Genomic DNA, 18649 nt, shown 5'->3' with positions numbered 1-18649 from the left:
AAGGTCCCCCTGCTCAAGCCAGCGCATGTCCAGGCTCGTCTGGAGTTTGCCATGACCATCTGGATGATCAAGAGGAGGAATGGGAGAAGGTCATGTGGTCTGAGACAAAAATAGAGCTTTCTGGTCTAAACTCCACTCGCCGTGTTTGGAGGAAGAAGGAGGATGAGTACAACCCCAGAAACACCATCCCAACCTTAGAAGCATGGAGGTGGAAACGGCATTCTTTGGGGATGTTTTTCTGCAAAGGGGACCGGACGACTGCACCGTATTGAGGGGAGGATGGATGGGGCCATGTATCGCGAGATCTTGGCCAACAACCTCCTTCCCCTCAGTAAGAGCATTGAAGATGGGTCGTGGCTGGGTCTTCCAGCATGACGACGACCCAGGGCATCTCAAGGTCCTGGAGTGGCCTAGCCAGTCTCCAGACCTGAACCCAATAGAACATCTTTGGAGGGAGCTGAAAGTCCGTATTGCCCAGCGACAGCCCCGAAACCTGAAGGATCTGGAGAAGGTCTGTATGGAGGAGTGGGCCAAAATCCCTGCTGCATTGTGTGCAAACCTGGTCAAGAACTATAGGAAACGTGTGATCTCTGTAATTGCAAACAAAGGTTTCTGTACAAAATATTAAGTTCTGCTTTTCAGATGTATCAAATACTTGTCATGCAATAAAATGCAAATTAATTACTTAAAAATCATACAATGTGATATTCTAGATTTTTGTTTTAGATTCTGTCACTCACAGTTGAAGAGTACCTATGATAAAAAATTAGACTTCTACATGCTTTGTAAGTGGGAAAACCTGCAAAATCGGTAGTGTATCAAATACTTGTTCTCCTGTGTGTGTGTGTGTGTGTGTGTGTGTGTGTGTGGAAATATATTTCAAAAGCAAGTGTTTGTTGGTCTTATTGTCCACCCTGATCAATTTGTGCACCGTGTTTGTTTGTGTGTGTCGTGATTCTTTCACAGCTTTGGGATTCAACATGATGGCAACAGCAACGACTGCGAGCCCATCGGGAAGAAGCCGTTCATCATGTCTCCCCAGCTGCTGTACGGCACCTTGCTGCCCAGCTGGTCCCGCTGCAGTCGCCAGTACATCACCCGGTTCCTGGAGTAAGCCATAGGAACATCTGAGGCTGTAGGAGCCAGTGGGGGTTACCAGCTGATCTCTGTAGGGGTCTGGCAGCAGTAGTAGGGGTCTCATGGGGAGCCCTTATGGATGATCAAGCTGTGGGCTTTGATAAGCATGACTTTAATATGAATATTGGTTTTCTTTGTAGATACAGTTAAATTAAGCAATGGAAACCTAAATGGTGCTCAAAAAATACGTCTTGCTAAAAATCTATTGGAAATTGAGGCAACGGTATTAGTGTTGACCTTCATCTTCCATTCTGCTTCCCCACATTCACTCGTCCTTTCCCCTCCCCTTTTTTCTAGTCTTATCTCCACCATATCATTCACTTACAAAAAGAGTGTTACAAATTCACTTCAACGTTACTGTGAAAGAATCAAAGGGCCATGTCTGCTCTGCTGAGCAGTAGAATAATCACAATGGAAAAGAGAAGAACCTATCATCGTAAATGTTTATATTGTTGATCTAAGGTATGAATAGGAGATTAACATTAAGTGGCTCTTAGAAACATTACGAGTCACCTTGAAAACAAGGAATTGTTTCCAAGAGACCCTTTTACGAAGCTCGTTAGACTTCCCCTCTGCTCTTATTATTTCTTCCTGCTCTCGTTTCGACCGCTTCCCCTTTCATCTTCCATCTTAATCCACGTCTCCATGTCAGGATTTCTTTCCCCCAGGCAGGTCAGTGCAGGGCAAGTATAATACCCTTTCCCCCAGTAGGCAGTATGTTTAGCCGGCTGCTCTTCTGTGTCATGTCGACTCGTCGACCCTGTCCATCACCAGCCTTATTGTGGTTGGCTTTGTCCTTCACCTAGTGCAGTGCATCCACAAAAGTATGGCAACATGCTTAAGAATCCTCCTTTGCCATCTGTTTCATTGAAAAGGGTAGTGGAGTAAAGCACAAAGGTTCCTATTGTCTCCCCCCCCCACCACCACCCTTCTGCTATGGGGTCAACCCCCCCCCACCGGGCCCATCACACAGTCTGTTTCAGGAGGAGAGGTCGGGTCGTAGGTGTTGGGCAAATGATGTGGAATGCAGAAGGTCATGCTGGTTTTGATTATTATCAAATAGACGTGCTGCACATAAACACAATGACCTTTCACTGTTGAGAGAGAGAGAGAGAGAGAGAGAGAGAGAGAAAGGAGAGCACATGTTCATGTTGCAGAAGAGGGACACCCTTGTCACATATTTCCTTCTAAAAGCATCCTCTTCAGTGCTCATTGTCCCAAACATAATTTATATTGAGGCGACACCTCTGGATCATGCAAGCCTGTGCTCTTTCATTGATAATGAAAATGATTTCAGAACCTCCATATAAAACGGCTTGTCTAAAAAGCTTCAAGTGCTCCTTAAGCTACTGTTGCTGTTTCCACAAACTGCGTCGTGAAGAATGACAGCATTACACTCAACAATGGCCAGTACACTCATTATCCTCTAATCATGAATGCAGTCCTGGGCCACTGATGGGTAACATTTTAATTGCTGCTGTTGAATGGTCAGTGTCAAAGCCCCATAACGAATCATTCTTTTTAAATGTGACTCAACCACTTTTTAGCAGGCTGTTTGATCCAAAGAGAAGTTGGCTGCATGTTTTTACAAGTTCCACACAGTTGCAGGGACTTCACTGGTCCAGTCTTATGTGGTGGACATTGGTAACTAAGCAGTGTGTGTTGGAACACTTAACCACAGCCGTACTAGTGCGGTCTTGTTCCTTGAGTCAGTGCTGTCTTGGGACTGCGCTGCAATCAAACATGTTGTATACAATCCCATAACAACATCAAAACTGAGTCCTTCAAAGTACCGTCTTCAGAAGGGAAAAGTATGTTGCTTGCATGTAATATTTATCTTACAAATCTATGTTTCTATTGTCTTTATTTATTTTTTTGCATGCCGCTCTGAAACACATGCCTTCTCCTTGTTTATGTTTGGAGAAGTCACCACTGAAGGAAAGCCAAGAACACGACTGCATATGGCTCTTCCTGTTTGTGGTTTTAACTTTAGTTTTGATACCTACATTTAAGTGTAATTCAGTGGATTTAGTATGTTCCACAGGTGTAATATTTCCACCATGGCACTCGAAAGAGAGGGGTTACAGATATAGGCTCAATTAAGAGCAGCCAAGAAATACCTCCCTGTTGAAATATGCATACCTGCCACAGATAAGGCAGTTTTATTTGTTAAAACGAGGCGATTGCAGGTTTCCCTAATTACACGAAAAGTTTGGAGTGGGATTATGTGTGGTGGTTGCGGAGTGATCAAATAAATGGGCGAAACGTGTTGCCCCTTCACCCAACGCAATCATTATGGATACTTAAAAAACTGTTTCCATCAATATCATATATTGTTCATAATTTATTATACATTACCAGACAAAATGGATGTGTGTGTGTGTGTGTGTGTGTGTGTGTGTGTGTGTGTGTGTGTGTGTGTGTGTGTGTGTGTGTGTGTGTGTGTGTGTGTGTGTGTGTGTGTGTGTGTGTGTGTGTGTGTGTGTGACAAGTATTTGATACACTGCCGATTTTGCAGGTTTTCCCACTTACAAAGCATGTAGAGGTCTGTAATTGTCATCATAGGAACACGTGTGTGTGTGGGTTGAATGGCGACTTGGTTGACCACGCACTTTTAAAAGTCCACCTATAAGCGGCTGGTCCACTAAAAGCTTTTTCCCTTTTCCTACCGTTTCCTTCACCGCCTCCTTTTAATGTATTCATCCACTGTCTTCTCCAATTCCTCCTCCACTGTCTTCCCCACTGTTTCCCCCACTGTTCTCTCTACTATTTCCTCTACTATTTGTGTTTCCTCCACTGTCTTTTCCAATACATCCTCCACTATTTCCTCTACGGGCTTATCCACTGCCTCCTTCACTGTCTTCTCCACACCCTCCTTCACTGTCTTCTCCACACCCTCCTTCACTGTCTTCTCCACACCCTCCTTCACTGTCTTCTCCACACCCTCCTTCACTGTCTTCTCCACACCCTCCTCCACTATCCTCTCTACTGCCTCCTCCACTGTCTCTACCACTGGCTCCTCAAGTGTCTTCTTCACTGTCATCTCCACTGTCATCTCCACTGTCATCTCCACTGTCTCCTCCACTGTGTCCTCCACTGTCACCTCCACTGTCACCTCCACTGTCACCTCCACTGTCACCTCCACTGTCACCTCCACTGTCTCCTCCACTGTGTCCTCCACTGTTTCCACTCGAAAACACCAGCCAGTCTGATTGCTCAAAAACCCAAGCCAGTCTGATTGCTCGAAAACCTGAGCTCATCCGATTGCTTGAAAACCCACCAGCCTGTCCGATCACTTGAAAACCCTAGCCGATCTGTCTGATCGGACTGATCCCCTGAAAACCCCTGCCAATCACAGCGCTTGAAAACCAAGCTAATCAGATCGCTTAAAAACCCTGGCAAATTAGATTGCTTGAAAACCCCAGCCAGTCAGATCACTCCAAAAAACGAAAAGACAAAAAAAAAAATTTTATCATGAAATCTCTAAGTCCTATTCATTCATCATATCAAGTCATATTTAAAATAAATATATAATGAATTTAATCTAAAGTAAAAAGGTAAAATTTGATATTTGACAGTTTTGTTCCATGCAGTATAGGAATATATGAATGTCTGACTAACTAAAAATAACTAAAATATGTTTCTAATCTAGAATGATATTCTCTGTCAAGCAAGTCGGCGAGGGCTTATGAGGACCTTTTGATGGAAAATGAACACGTTTAAATGTTGATTCAAATGACACTAAAAGACCCGTTGATGCGACAGAAGAATTCCCTCTTCAATCTCATCCTTATTCCCAAAAGCTCTCAAATGTCGTTCAGTAGGACAACTCGAGCCCATGCAACTTAATCAACCTTAGGTTATAGTTTTAATTCAATGATTTTGATTCATTTAAGGAGTTCTGCACACATTGATTGTGCATCATTGGGACAAATACATTTAGCCAAAACAACAATTTAAGTTTCAAAAAGGAGACGCCAATAATATCAAGTAATAGCTGTGTTCAGTAATTATCGCTGATAATTGTAATTGCCCACACGCACTTGACGGCCCTTAGAAAATGTATCAATCATGTCAGAGGTTCATTCTCAGGTTTGAAAAAAGGGTCGGAAACTGATTATTTGCCTGGTACTTAGAATTGAAGGGCTTGCCATCCATTTATCTGGAGGGTTCTATGAAGACCTCTATTAAATCCTCTGTCAGAGGGATGAGGGACAATAAGACGAGATGTGTCCCAGGTAAGCTGTAGATTCTGAATGATTTTGGTAAAAGATTCAAATAAAACACATTTGGTTCAAAATTGAACCACGGATTTATTGGAAAACTGAAGAAATAATAAGGATAATTTTGGTAAGAGTGAGCCGGGGACAACAAATTGCCACAATGGGGGGCACATGAATAGAACTCTGCATTGGTGTCTGCACAAATGAATACTCAGTGAGAGTCTGAAATCAGTACAGAGATTTTCAAAAACCGTGCATAGCTCTACATAGGCCTACCCATTATCCTGAGAATGTGCCCAGGTTAACAAGTTTAAAGTCCAAACCCTGTCAACTTCTATAATTGACCATACATTCTAGGTTCTAAGAAAGCCCATAATTACAATTCAGAATCCTGTTTGTGGTTTCATTTATTTATATATACAACAGCAAAGAATAAAATGCCGAAAATGGCTTGTTCAACTGAAGTGTATGGGCATCGAATGTAGCGCTGAGTCGAGCAGATAATGCCATCCCGGGTATCACAACCCGGGTATCACGCAGCTATTGGACTGGTACATCCTTAACCTGTCTGTTATTCCCATTTGCTGTCTATTCAAAAGCCCCTTCATCACAAGTTTTTTTTTACATTTTCTTTCAGATTTTCGCTAGCGGTGCCGTCATATCAAACTGACCTTCATCCATTCGTAAACTTTGGGGTGTCTAGGCTGCGTGAATATATACATATTCTCACCTCACATGTCTCTGAGGGCACTTTTCTGCACGGAAAAGCTTATTCAACTTACCTCAAAATAAAATCATCTTTTAAATAGTTCAACAGAAAACAATAGGTTAGCCTAGCTCCCTATCTCAACAAAAACAACAGAAAATGGGGCACCAGTTAGAATCGGTTCAGGCTCTTCAGCAGGCAGTTCAAAAGCGAGTCATTTGTTAACTTAGCATGGACCCATAAAAACGGTGGGAACTCCAAACCAGACATATAGGACAGGCAAAGAAAGCAGTAACAGAGGTAAATAAAACACCACACATAGCCTGCACAGGATCGAAACAGTGCCCCTTGCCTTAACAGGGTTGTCCAGCATAATGTTTAAGTCTCATTGATGATGATGATCACCATTTAAACGCCAAAACCATGCAGTTTCATTTGACCCTCTACTCCAAGTTATGCTTGTCTAGCGAAAACAACCTCAGATCAATATTTGTGTTTGTTTTGTGTGTTAATTGGAAAGACTGTATTCTCAGCGGTGTGTCTCTCACAGTCGCGGCTGGGGCTGGTGCCTGGACGACCCACCACTCAGGAACGAGTTGTCTCAGACTCCCATGCCCCCGGGGTTGCTGTACAGCGCTGCGCACCAGTGTCGCCTGCAGTACGGACCTCAATCTCTGCTTTGCGACGATGTAGACGTAAGACCACATTTTTTTTTACGTTTTTCCCAGCTTTAGCCCCATAACCACTATTGCACATTTCAGATTTTTACTTCACTGGTATAAAATATCAAAGTGTAGAGTAATTTCTTCTAATTTTTTTAACAATTAACAGTTTTTTTATTTTTTTTGGGCTATGCTATTCCCCACTATTCACGGAGCCTGAGGTGAATAATTGTTTTAGTATATACTATACGTGAACACGCCAAAAATAAACAAGATAACTCTTTTTGCCGGCATTTATTTGTTTTTATTAGAGGTTTATTTGTTTTGTGTTTTATTAGCGTGACGAGCCGACCGTCATGTGCGCTCCCCATTATGAAAACAATATCCCGAGTTTGAGATCTCAATCATGGGATATTTCCCAATATCCCGAGATTGCGAACCAATCCTATTGCGCCATTTTAGGAGGTTCACGTGTAGCATATACTAATGTCTGATATAAGTAGCAGCTCAATTATCATGCTCTGGGAAGACACCCTTAAAAGAACAGCCAAATTTAATTTCTAAATAATCAATACAAATTGCAGAGAACAAAACCGCAATGTCCATTCTTCAAAGCAAATATGTTGCATCCTCTAACCCCCTAACCCTAAAAAAAACCACTATATGGTTAATTTAAATACCAACGACCAATGGTTTCTTGACCAAGAAACCTAAGATTTACGCCCCTCCAAGATCGAGTATAGTCAGGTTTTCTGACTACAGAGCCGAACATTCCAAGGACGGAAGGTCTATTTTATGAGGATGTTCAGAAGAAACATAAGCAGGTATAGGAGGTAATAAAACTAATTAAAGACAAAAAAGTAAAGCCAATCAACTTTCCCAGCTTTGCTGAAAAGCCACCTTGAATCAAGTTTGAAGATCTTCACGGAACTCGCAGATGCAGCCCTCATTCTTATCACCGCAACACCAGATTTGGTGTGATTCCAGCTAATGCTTGTTTCCATGATTCAAGCATCAGACATGCACTCGTATGTTTTGTCTCAGAAACTTTACAGGTGAACAACATTCAAATTGGTTTGGGATAGGGTCAAGATGAAAGACATAACACTTTTGCCATATTTATACAAATCATTTGATAATAGCCACTTCTATTGACCATGGATTGAATGATCCTATTAAGAGAAAATAAATATATCATCAAAATGCTAACGTCCGCCCTACCATCAGCGCTAGCGTCAGCGCTAGCGTCACCGCAGCCTGAACGTCATAAAAATTGTCAAATTTGGCGGGACAAAATGCCCAATCTGGCAACACTGCCTGCACGTCCTCCGTGCTCTTACCTCAGTGTAAATCAATAGGCTTGTTTTTGATGAGGCATGCGGCTTTGTTTGCCATGGGTCAGAATGCATTCTGGGATGAAAAACGTCAAATACCTGTGATAACTTCCGATATGACGAGTCACCTTGCTTTCAAAACTCGCTGTAGTTTAAGGTAAACAACTTCCGCCTGCTTTTCTGGGCATTTGCTCTCAAATAAGTGAGGACATAAGACATTTAAAAAGTTGGTTGGAATTACCATGTGGAATTTTCCACGTGAGAAATGACATAACTCCTTTCAAAAGAGTGCCCTCTCCCAAACTATACTTGTTCAAACAACGAGAAGTGCACCCGTGTCCGACTTGACGTTGTGGGAAGTTGCCGAGTTTCTGACTAGTTCTGGCGGATGTTCTCAAGTCTCGTGCATGCATGCGGGCAAATGCAGACGATCTGAAACTCGCCTAATGAGACCAACTGAAAACAAAGTCGATATGGAACATAAACTGATTCTGAAAAAAGTATAATTGAAATTCGTCTTTCAGATTATTGAAGATACAAGTGTGTTGATTTCTTAAATGGTTTGAACAAAATTTAACGTTGGAAATTGACCAAGTTACAATGTCTGAAGTACTTGAAGTGTCAGAGAAGCGCACATTGACTTGCATTGTAAAACAAAAAAAGAAAAAGCTTAAGTTAGTTAGTTAAAAAAGTTGAAAGAGTTTAAAAACGCTGAGTGATAGCCATAATGCTGTTAAAGAGCTGGATGTTTTGATAGTTGAATGGTTTCTGTAGCTGAAAGTATGCAGGAGCAGTTAACTGCACAAAAAACTGGCAAATGGAATAAAAACTTAACAGTAGATGTGCTTGCAGTAGCAACCACACTAATAAATGTGACTTTTTTTTTCAGAAATGTCATCCAGTATAAACTGGGAATGTTGTTTATGTAGAAGGCACAATAGGAGAAGTGGATTGGACTATTCTGAACTTGTACACTATTCTAAACTTGGAAACTTGGAAACTGCACAAACCATTGCAGTTAATGCCAAGGGCATGATAGTAGTTTCTGTCGTTGGAAGACCCTGATCAGAGTTGGGTCCATAATGAAACGGGATGGCACCCAACTCCTCTCCTCCGGCCTGTACCCCTTCCAATCTACCAGATACTGCAGCCCTCTGCCCCTCTTGCAGACCTTGAGTAGCCTCCTGACCGTGAACGTCTCGCCTCCATCCACGACCCTGGGGGGGGGGGGGGGAAGAGGGGGCTAGAGAACACAGGACATATTTGGCAGTGTAAAAACTTTCAGGGTTATCAACTGGGCTTCCTTCTCTTGCCACCTCAAGGTTCTTTGTGCTGAAATTTGTTATAACCAAATCAATCCAATGCATTACTATGACATAAAAAAAAAGCTATCGATGAAAGGAAGGTTTCTATTAATATAATTATAAAATAGCTACAAAAAAGTGTACATTTTGTGACTTATTTGAGGCCAAGCAAATCTCCCTATTGAGTTAGGCCTACATATGCACCAGCTGTATACGTTTCGGGTGATTAAAGAGCTGGTAATGGCTGTCTGTACGACTGTTAGGAACAGGGTAACCCCAATCATAGGAACGTATTAATCCATGCAGTCTCCAGCTAGCCATATCTGGACTCTTGAGTCCGGAGCCAAAGTTCAGTAGTTGGCCCTTGGCTATGCTCTTGCTTGCGCCTCTGATATTGAGCAATTGGAAAAAGCCACCATACAAATTTGACCAATGCTTTTCTGTTTGGAATTGGCACACATTGGATACCCCATTTTAAATATTTCATTTTAGAGGAGGTTTTTCCTCCACCATTGTAGGAAGCTAACTACAGGGGACATTGAGAGTGAATAGATTGAAGGAACAGGTAGGTGTCCACATATATCTATGGACAGAGAAACCTGAATGCGGTTGGGGATATGGCTGGAGGATGCAGATACCACAAACAGCAGAGTCTCTGGTGTGGCTACTACGAAATTCACATAGATAAGATCAGGGGAACAAAGATCAGGAATTTAATCGCACTGCTGATGAATACTGGACTGCATATTGGCAGGATATTGGGGGAAACTGGATCACACAAGTCCATTCAAAGCATCCAGGAAATGCACATATCCTAGAGCCAGAGGGTCATGATGAAATATGATCAAATGGCAGCAGATGAGTTTCTCGATATATCTCTCCATTTAAATAGCCAGAAATTAAATACAGCTGGATATGCCTCCTTCGTATACCAAAACCTCAGCCTCATGACAAACAATAGCGTGCATGCTACCTTCCATTTGTGTGAAACTTAAAACAAGGACAAAGAGGGGGCTCAGTTGTGAGGTTGCAAGTGAATGAAAGATGAGCTCTTGTCCAATCACAATCATTATGAGGCGGGTCTTCACTTGACTCAAGATCCTGGCTGGAGCTGAGAGAAGATGAGCTTCTCTCAGTTCATCAGATATCCGTGTGCAGATGGGACTTATTATGTTATGGCAGCTGAAAAAAGGCGAAGGTGTCGGTGATCCTGTACCAGCATGGTCCACCCGTTTGGACCTCCTTATTAGTATGTTGTCTTTGCAGCTGCCAGAGTGAAAGAATCTGCTGGTCAGGAAATGTTTATGATATATAATATGCCACCCCGAATCTTTTAGTTGCCAAAAGGTCAAATCTATCCGTTATTGGTCGGTGCAGGTGTTCATTTCTGCCACTAAAACAACACTGAAGGTGGCCTATGCGTGGGAATAAACATGTATTACTCTGACACCAGCTGTAATGGACAAGCGCTCTCATAGTTAGAGGCGTCGGTGGCATGGTGTTTTGCAAACAAAAACATATTTCTTTGGATTTCTCATTACAGGAGCACCTTTGTTATGATCATGGTGCTTTATCTGCAGCTTAATATTCCACAACTGTCCAGCTGATGGATCATGCTGGGAAAGAGGAAAAGCAATTGTGCTTTGAACTAATTTGTAGGCAAAGGAATATCAGAGAGGGGCATATATTTTCATTGATCTCTTCTTTCAACTCTATTTTCCATTATGATTAATAAGGTGAGTGTTCTCTTCTCTACCCATCTTGTCTGGTTTTTTTCTCTCACCTCTGTATCCATCTCTTCTCCCTCTATCCCTCTCTTATATTAACGTTTCTCTCACCTTTGTGTCCATCTCTTCTCCCTCTGTCATCTCTCTGTATCGCTGGCTATCTCTCTTTCTCTCTCTATCTCTCACACGCATGTATGCACACAATACACACAAACACACCAACTAGAGGCCGGGATACACGCTGCTTTGCTTTTGATGTAGTTATTTAAATAAACACAAGAATGAAGAATGCAATGAATGAAGCAGTAATCCAGACACCAGTAGTGATCACTGTGCCACTTATTACTGTATTTTGAATGACTTACCTTCCATTTGCTTCTTCTCTTTCATTCCCTTCCCTTGCTCGCCATCTCAATCGATAAGGGGCTAAACTGCTTCATCACTAGATTCCTTCTCTATTGATTGCCTTTGTTTCAATGAAAGATTGCAGAGTCAATTGAAGCTACTGGCAGCATGAAGCCATCAGTAATTGGGCTCCCCACCAAGTTACCAGACCAGATTGGTGGTTTTACATGAGTTGAATGTTGTGAATGTGTCCAATAGATTGGCTTTGGGGGGGTTGGGGTCGGGGATGGAATAGACCTTAATTTGTCATTTTTTGAAGACGGAGAGGAGAGTGTGAGAGTGGTGGAGATGTAGAACAAGACCGATAAAGAGTGACAGAGATTAGCAAACATACTCCTTCTGGCTATATCTCAAAGCATAATTTTTTATTGTCTCTCCCAAAGGATTTTTTCCACCACTTTCATCTTATTGGTATATTGGAGTGTGTGTGTGTGTGTGTGTGTGTGTGTGTGTGTGTGTGTGTGTGTGTGTGTGTGTGTGTGTGTGTGTGTGTGTGTGTGTGTGTGTGTGTGTGTGTGTGTGTGTGTGTGTGTGTGTGTGTGTGTGTGTGTGTGTGTGTGTGAAAAGGTGACCTTCCCAATGCATTGCTAGGTTTATCTTTGAAATGATTACTCCAATAGTCATGTTACAGATGTGTCTAACTATACCAACAAGGACATAATTCACAGGATTTACAATTCCATTTAGATTGTTATGTTCCTGTGGACCTAAACAATAAAAAAAAATATTATCCAGTGTTCAAAATTTTTTGGAAGTCAATGTTATACAACCAAGGATAAGAATCAGTATTTAGGGAAAAGGTTTACTTATAAAACAAGATGCTAGTCCATATATTTTCCAGAAATGTCAGGGAAACACTAACAATAGCCAGAGACGATTGTCCCAAACAACAAGTAATTGTCTCTTGATAGCTCTGCAAGTTGACCTTTTGGTTCTTATCGAAGTCTCGGGACAAGCGCTGGCGGTGGGAAATAATCAAATTGTATCTGCAAAAGGCTTCCAGAGAATCTTCCGTAGACCGCTCCTCATCAACACTTGGAGCAGATCTGTGCCAGGCTCCCTGCATTGTGAACCTGTCTTGAGGGATATTTGACTCTATAAAAAGGGTCTAACGAAGGGAGTTATCGGTGAGTCACATGTCTGAAAACGCCTGGTTTGAGCCAGAATTCAAAGATGTGCTACTGATGAGGTGAGAAGTGGGCATATGATGGGCATACAATAATAATAATAAAAAACTAACTCGGGTTAAAGTGTTTCTGTTCAGTGCAAATATTGTTTGACTGCCCTTACAAGTCAAATGTGAAGTAGCAGTTTTTCGACTGATAAGGCAAGAATTCAATCAGTAAACCTGAGACCTCTGCATCCTGCCACGGTCTGTTCCTAATGGGCAGAAGTTGGACCAACGATATTTCGTTCGAAGATCAAAGTAAACCCTAAGATACAAGCGGCACTCGAGAGATTCCCCACGTGTTGCAGCAGTCTCCCTTAATAAAGTAGCTTAAAAATACTTGGTAATTCAAGTCCAGAGCTATGTTTCTCGCTGAGAACATATTTATTTTGTGCATGACAGGATCTTTTGTTTATCCTCTTTCAGAATGTGTGCAGTACATTATGGTGTACTGTAGGGAGTACATGTCATTCTAAAATGGACGGTGCTGTGGATGGAACCAACTGCGGCGAGGGCAAGGTTAGTCAGCTCATTGACTCAATAGTGCTTGTTTACTAACGCATATAGATCAAGAAAAAGAAACCATCCCAGAGTAACAACCAGAAATGGAATCCTATGGATAAAAACAATGATGTCCTGGTTCAAGATGGTTCAAGGTCCACAAAGAGCTATTTGTTGATGTTTAATGGAATCTTCATAGATAGATTCTGTTGAAGTTGTTAAATCAAGTCTACAAATTGTGAAGCAATAATTTCAGTTAAGGATGGGTTTAATTCAAAAATTTCTAAACGACACAGATATTAACTTTTTTAACGATAACATTTTAAACTTTACTTTTAGTTTGGTATTGATGAGATTGTCGTGTGTGTGTGGGTGTGTGATTAATGAATTTTATTTATCTAGCACATGTCTTAAACAACTTCTGTATGAAGTTTTTGGGGTAATTATTATTGGATTGTGCAGTTAGCTGTAATTTATGGGGAAGTGAGGATGAAACCCAGTATGATGGTCCCCTCCTCTCCCCCCCAGTGGTGCTTCAGGGGAGAATGTATACCAGCCGGCCACAGACCTGAGGGTGTGAACGGAGGCTGGTCGTCGTGGAGCGGGTGGACGGCTTGTTCCCGGACCTGTGGGGTAGGGGTGCTGAGTGCCCACCGGGACTGTGATAACCCAGTGTACGTTTCCACACTCCTCCATCAATCTAGCCTAATAACCAGTTTATATGTGACTTAAGTTCTCGCTGGGAGTCCTTTGGCATATATGCTGCATGGAGACTTCATTGACACCAGGCACTGTGTTGACATTTTTGTCGGGAGCTGTTTATATTATTTCCTAGGCTATACAATAGGCCTATATATGCCAAGGGTGTGTTGCATTTTCTGTATTTATAATAATATGAATTATCAGGCATTAAAGGTGTAATGAATTGCAACTAACAATGCAATCCCAACAACGTAAGAGAAGTTATTGTGTCACTAATGTACAACACTGCCTTGGATTTTCAATTCCCGAGTTGACATGTCTACCTACGTTACGTTTAATACAAGAGCAGACGAGCTGACCGCACATCAATCAAGTCATAGGCCTTTGCATTCGAAAGTCGGATGCTTTTATACTTGTGTTTGATGTGGTCTTGTATACAGATGCGGCACTTTTTATTAGGAGCTCTGTAGGGGCATTGAGGGAGTAAATTGTGGTATAGGTCATCTTTGTGTTTCTCAAATACATTTATTATAAGATGGAATAAAAGGAAAGAGGAACTGGGGGAACTTGAAACAATATATTTTTTTCGTGTGGAAATTAATCTTTTGAATCCCTTTACATGGGTCTAACAGAACTGAAACAGCCCTACTTAAAGTCACCAATGACCTCCTACTCTCCTCTGACTCCGGCTCCCTCACCATTCTCCTCCACCTCGACCTCATTTGTGCCCTCGATACCGTCAATCAGTCCATCCTCAGCCGTCTGCAATCCATTGGCATCACTGACTCCGCCCTCTCCTGGTTCACCTCCTACCTGTCTGAAAGATTCCAATACATCTCCATCAACAACCACAAATCCCACACCATCCATGTCTCACATGGAGTCCCCCAAGGCTCAGTGCTTGGCCCCATCCTTTTCCTCCTCTACATGCTCCCACTAGGTCACATCATCCGCCGCCATGGTCTTCAATTACACTGTTACGCCGACGATACCCAACTACACATCACCACCACAGCCATTACTTCTGCCATCCTATCCAGTCTCACCAACTGTCGAACTGACATCAAAACCTGGATGGACCACATCTTCCTCAAACTCAACGGCAATAAAACTGAAATGATCATATTCGCCCCAAAACCATCATCAACCATCATCCCCACCTCCCAGAACTTCTCACTTTGCATCGATGGTCACTTGTCACTCCCTCCCCCCTGGTCAGAAACCTGGGCATCATCATGGACCCCACGCTCTCCTTCAAGTCATACATAAACACTGTCAGAAAAACATCCTTCTTCCACCTCAGCAACATCGCACGCCTTCGACCCGCCCTTTCATCCTGAGCTGCCGACACAGAACTCCACACCTTCATCACTTGCAGACTCGACTATTGCAATAGCATTCTGTATGGCCTCCCCTCCACTATTCTTCAAAAAATTGCAATATGTACAAAACTCTGCTGCCCGACTGCTTACTAACTCCCCCTCAAGAGGAATGCATTACTCCCATCCTCCGTCAACTTCACACAACGCATCAATTTCAAGATCCTCCGCACCACCTACAAAGCACTTAACAACTTTGTCCCTCGTCCATAACGGATCTCCTCCATCGCCACTCCCCAACTCGCCTACGCTCCGCTGATGCCCCGCTGATGCCAACCTTCTCACCTCTATCACCAAGATGAAGTATCGCACCCTGGGGGAAAGAGCCACCCCTGCCCTCTGGAACTCCCTCCCTCTGGCCATCCGAAACTCTGATACACTGTTCATTCAAAAGTCAACTTAAAACCTATCTTTTCAGGACCACCTACAACATTTGACAAATCATCCTCCGCCATCTTCCACTCTCTGCCGCTCTCTTAAAGGCACCCAGTGCAACTTTCGAGGCTTAAAAATAAACATTCAATTTCTAGTCTTTTTTACACGTAGTAAGTTTCAATAACTCCATACCATTACATAACGACATTTAAGCAGCAAAGATGAGACGTCGTTGTGTGGTGAGAACTGATACAAAATCGATAACAACAACAATGCCGCCATTTTCTTTATTTTTTGTAACCTACAATAAATAAAGCAGGCTTCCAGTCAATGGAAAAATGGCTTCTCCCCACCGGCGATTGTTGTTGTTTAGGATTTTCTATCAGTTCTCACCACACAACGACGTCTCATCTTTGCTCCTTGAATGTCGATATGTAATGGTATGGAGTTATTGAAACTTACTACGTGTAAAAAAGACTAGAAATTTAATGTTTATTTTTCATTGAATGTTTACATAAAGTTGCACTGGGTGCCTTTAATGTGTTGCCTATTGTTGTGTTTATTTTTTCCCTTTAGTTCGAGTGTCTATGTTTGTATGTATTCCTTTCTTATTTGTACAGCGTCTTTGAGTATTTAGAAAAGCGCTATAAAAAACGGATCCATTATTTATTTTTATTAACACGTTCGACCTTGCACCACAATCTGCCCTATTGTTTAGCTCCACTAGGAAAGGCAAACTTGTCGCCATGCTGTGCTCGGTGCTGGCAAGCAAAGCATGCATTAACCGTTTCCCACCATGCATCACCATACCCAAGGCATTTTCTAAACCATCAGTGGAATTGGTGGATTTTTGAATGGGCTTGAATTTATTTTTTAAATTCATTCAATAATCCAATACTATCAGGTTGCAGCAGAGAAAGCATACTTCAATGCATACATATGTACATACATCCACACTTTACGCAGCAAATCTTTTACGTTTGTTTTCTTTATTCAGGCCAAAGTATGGAGGTAGGTACTGTCTTGGTGAGCGGAGGAGGTACAGGACCTGTAACAAGACGCCGTGCTTCAGCGAACTACCCAGCTTCAGGGACCTCCAGTGTGGGCACTTTAACACCATGGCATACAAGGGCAACTTCCACAAGTGGGTGGCGGTAAACAACAGAGGTCAGCGCTCGCTCACACACACACAGGGTTAGCCTGTTATATCATGTTAAATGTTTTAACTGGTTAAAAAGGTTAGTTACTTTTGCAGCAGAACATAAATGTAAAATATTTTACTAACTCAGGAACTGTATATTTTTGGGAAATTTTTGAATCATGTGACATCAGCACTTGCCGTCATGCATCCAAACTTTTTTTGTTTTGTGTTTGTCAGACTATGCATGCGAACTGCACTGCCGTCCACTGAATGAGCATTTCTCTGAGAAAATGCTGGATGCTGTAGCTGATGGGACGCGGTGCTCCGAAACCAACACTAGTCGAGACATGTGCATCAATGGTGTTTGTAAGGTACAACACTGACAGCTCCCGATATAACTTCCTATGCCTCATATTTTTCCTTGTCTCTTTCTTGAATATGTCGTCATTCGTATTTAATGTCACTGTGGTGTCATCATAGGAAAATTCCATTAGAGCTTGTATACCAACGAATATAGGCCAAGAAAAAGAGACAATCCCAGAGCAACAACAGGAAGTGAAACCTTGTGGATAAACAATGAGGTCCTGGTTGAAGTTGCTTCAAATTCCACAAAGAGTGCCATTTATTTAATGTCTTTCACTTCTCTGGTTCAGTTCAGATTCAGAAATAAAAATATTGATGACATAGTCAGAGATAACCAACAGGTCATATATATAGTGTCCACGCGTGCGCTGCGCGTGCTCAACCCCTCGTGGGTAATGAGTTTGATTCAGAATCCATTGATTGTCATCGCACATGTACGATGTAATCTATAGCAACTCCTCTATAAAAGTGTGAGATAGAAGCACAAAATAAATAAGTCGACCCATCCACACAGTGAAGTGAACTGGTAACATTGTATTGCAAACATTTTCACAGGGTAATATCAGTCACTTTTTCGTCAGCCACAGTGCAATTAGAGCAGTTCTGAATACACAATGTTGTCTGTCAGGCCGTCCTTGTGGTCTCCAACTCTACCTGGGCACTGACCAACTTGAGTAACTGGTGCCACAGGCCTGCTATTATAGTAGTAAGATATTTATTTATATATATATACCTTACCTGCCATACCTTATAACTACCATACCGTGTGTGTGTGTGTGTGTGTGTGTGTGTGTGTGTGTGTATATGTATATATATATGCACACACACATATATATACACACACACACATATACACATATATATACACACACATATATATATATATATATATATATATATATATATATATATAAATATAAATTAAGCCTATTTGTTGAACACAACTTCTGTCTGATAAACAATTTGATGAATCATTATGCAGGGGTTCAAGGTTTAAATGCGGATTTGGTATATCTGAACCAACAAACAAACAAACTAAATGGTATGAAAATGTCAAACTCTTTTATGCTGTGTAGCTTTGCCCCAGGTCTACCCAGAGGTTCTGCTAAAACTTGGAAACTAGGACAGCTGAAGCCGAGATTAGCCATTGACAAACTTATCATTGGTTATTACTCGCTGGGAAAGCAAGTGTTGAGTTGACTCCTATAACGTCTACCGACAATGTTGACATTTTGGAAGAAAATTAGCTCATGGACCGATGGGATCGTATCGCCGTGATGGACAGTATGTCCTTAAGGGTTATCTACAGTCAAAATGTCAGAGGGTGCTTCATCCATGTTGAGTAAGACACAATTAATACAAACCAACAATCATAATAATGAAGTGGTTTGTGGCCTAATGGGGTAAATAAATAATTATGTTGAGGCTTACCTTTTATAGGACAGATAAAAAAAAAAAAAAAAAGATTTCCAAATGTTCACTCTTACTCTGTGCTGCTTATCCCTAACATCTCAAGTTCCAT

General features: G+C 41.9%; 1 protein-coding gene across 2 annotated transcripts in view; it reads left to right on the top strand.

The window, feature by feature from the left end:
* Positions 1 to 18649, top strand: part of LOC132471542 (A disintegrin and metalloproteinase with thrombospondin motifs 7) — a 92422-nt gene that overhangs the window by 24986 nt on the left and 48787 nt on the right. For both annotated transcript variants that reach the window (XM_060070647.1, XM_060070648.1), the window contains 6 exons: positions 967 to 1110; positions 6617 to 6761; positions 13093 to 13185; positions 13696 to 13841; positions 16621 to 16790; positions 17002 to 17135. In XM_060070647.1, the coding sequence (XP_059926630.1) occupies positions 967 to 1110; positions 6617 to 6761; positions 13093 to 13185; positions 13696 to 13841; positions 16621 to 16790; positions 17002 to 17135 (832 nt within the window). The remainder of the gene's footprint in view (positions 1 to 966; positions 1111 to 6616; positions 6762 to 13092; positions 13186 to 13695; positions 13842 to 16620; positions 16791 to 17001; positions 17136 to 18649) is intronic.

The sequence above is a fragment of the Gadus macrocephalus genome, chromosome 14 (genome assembly GCF_031168955.1).
Source record: "Gadus macrocephalus chromosome 14, ASM3116895v1".
NCBI lineage: Eukaryota > Metazoa > Chordata > Actinopteri > Gadiformes > Gadidae > Gadus > Gadus macrocephalus.
Note: the sequence above shows the minus strand (reverse complement) of the source record. Positions and strands in the feature narration are given on the sequence as shown.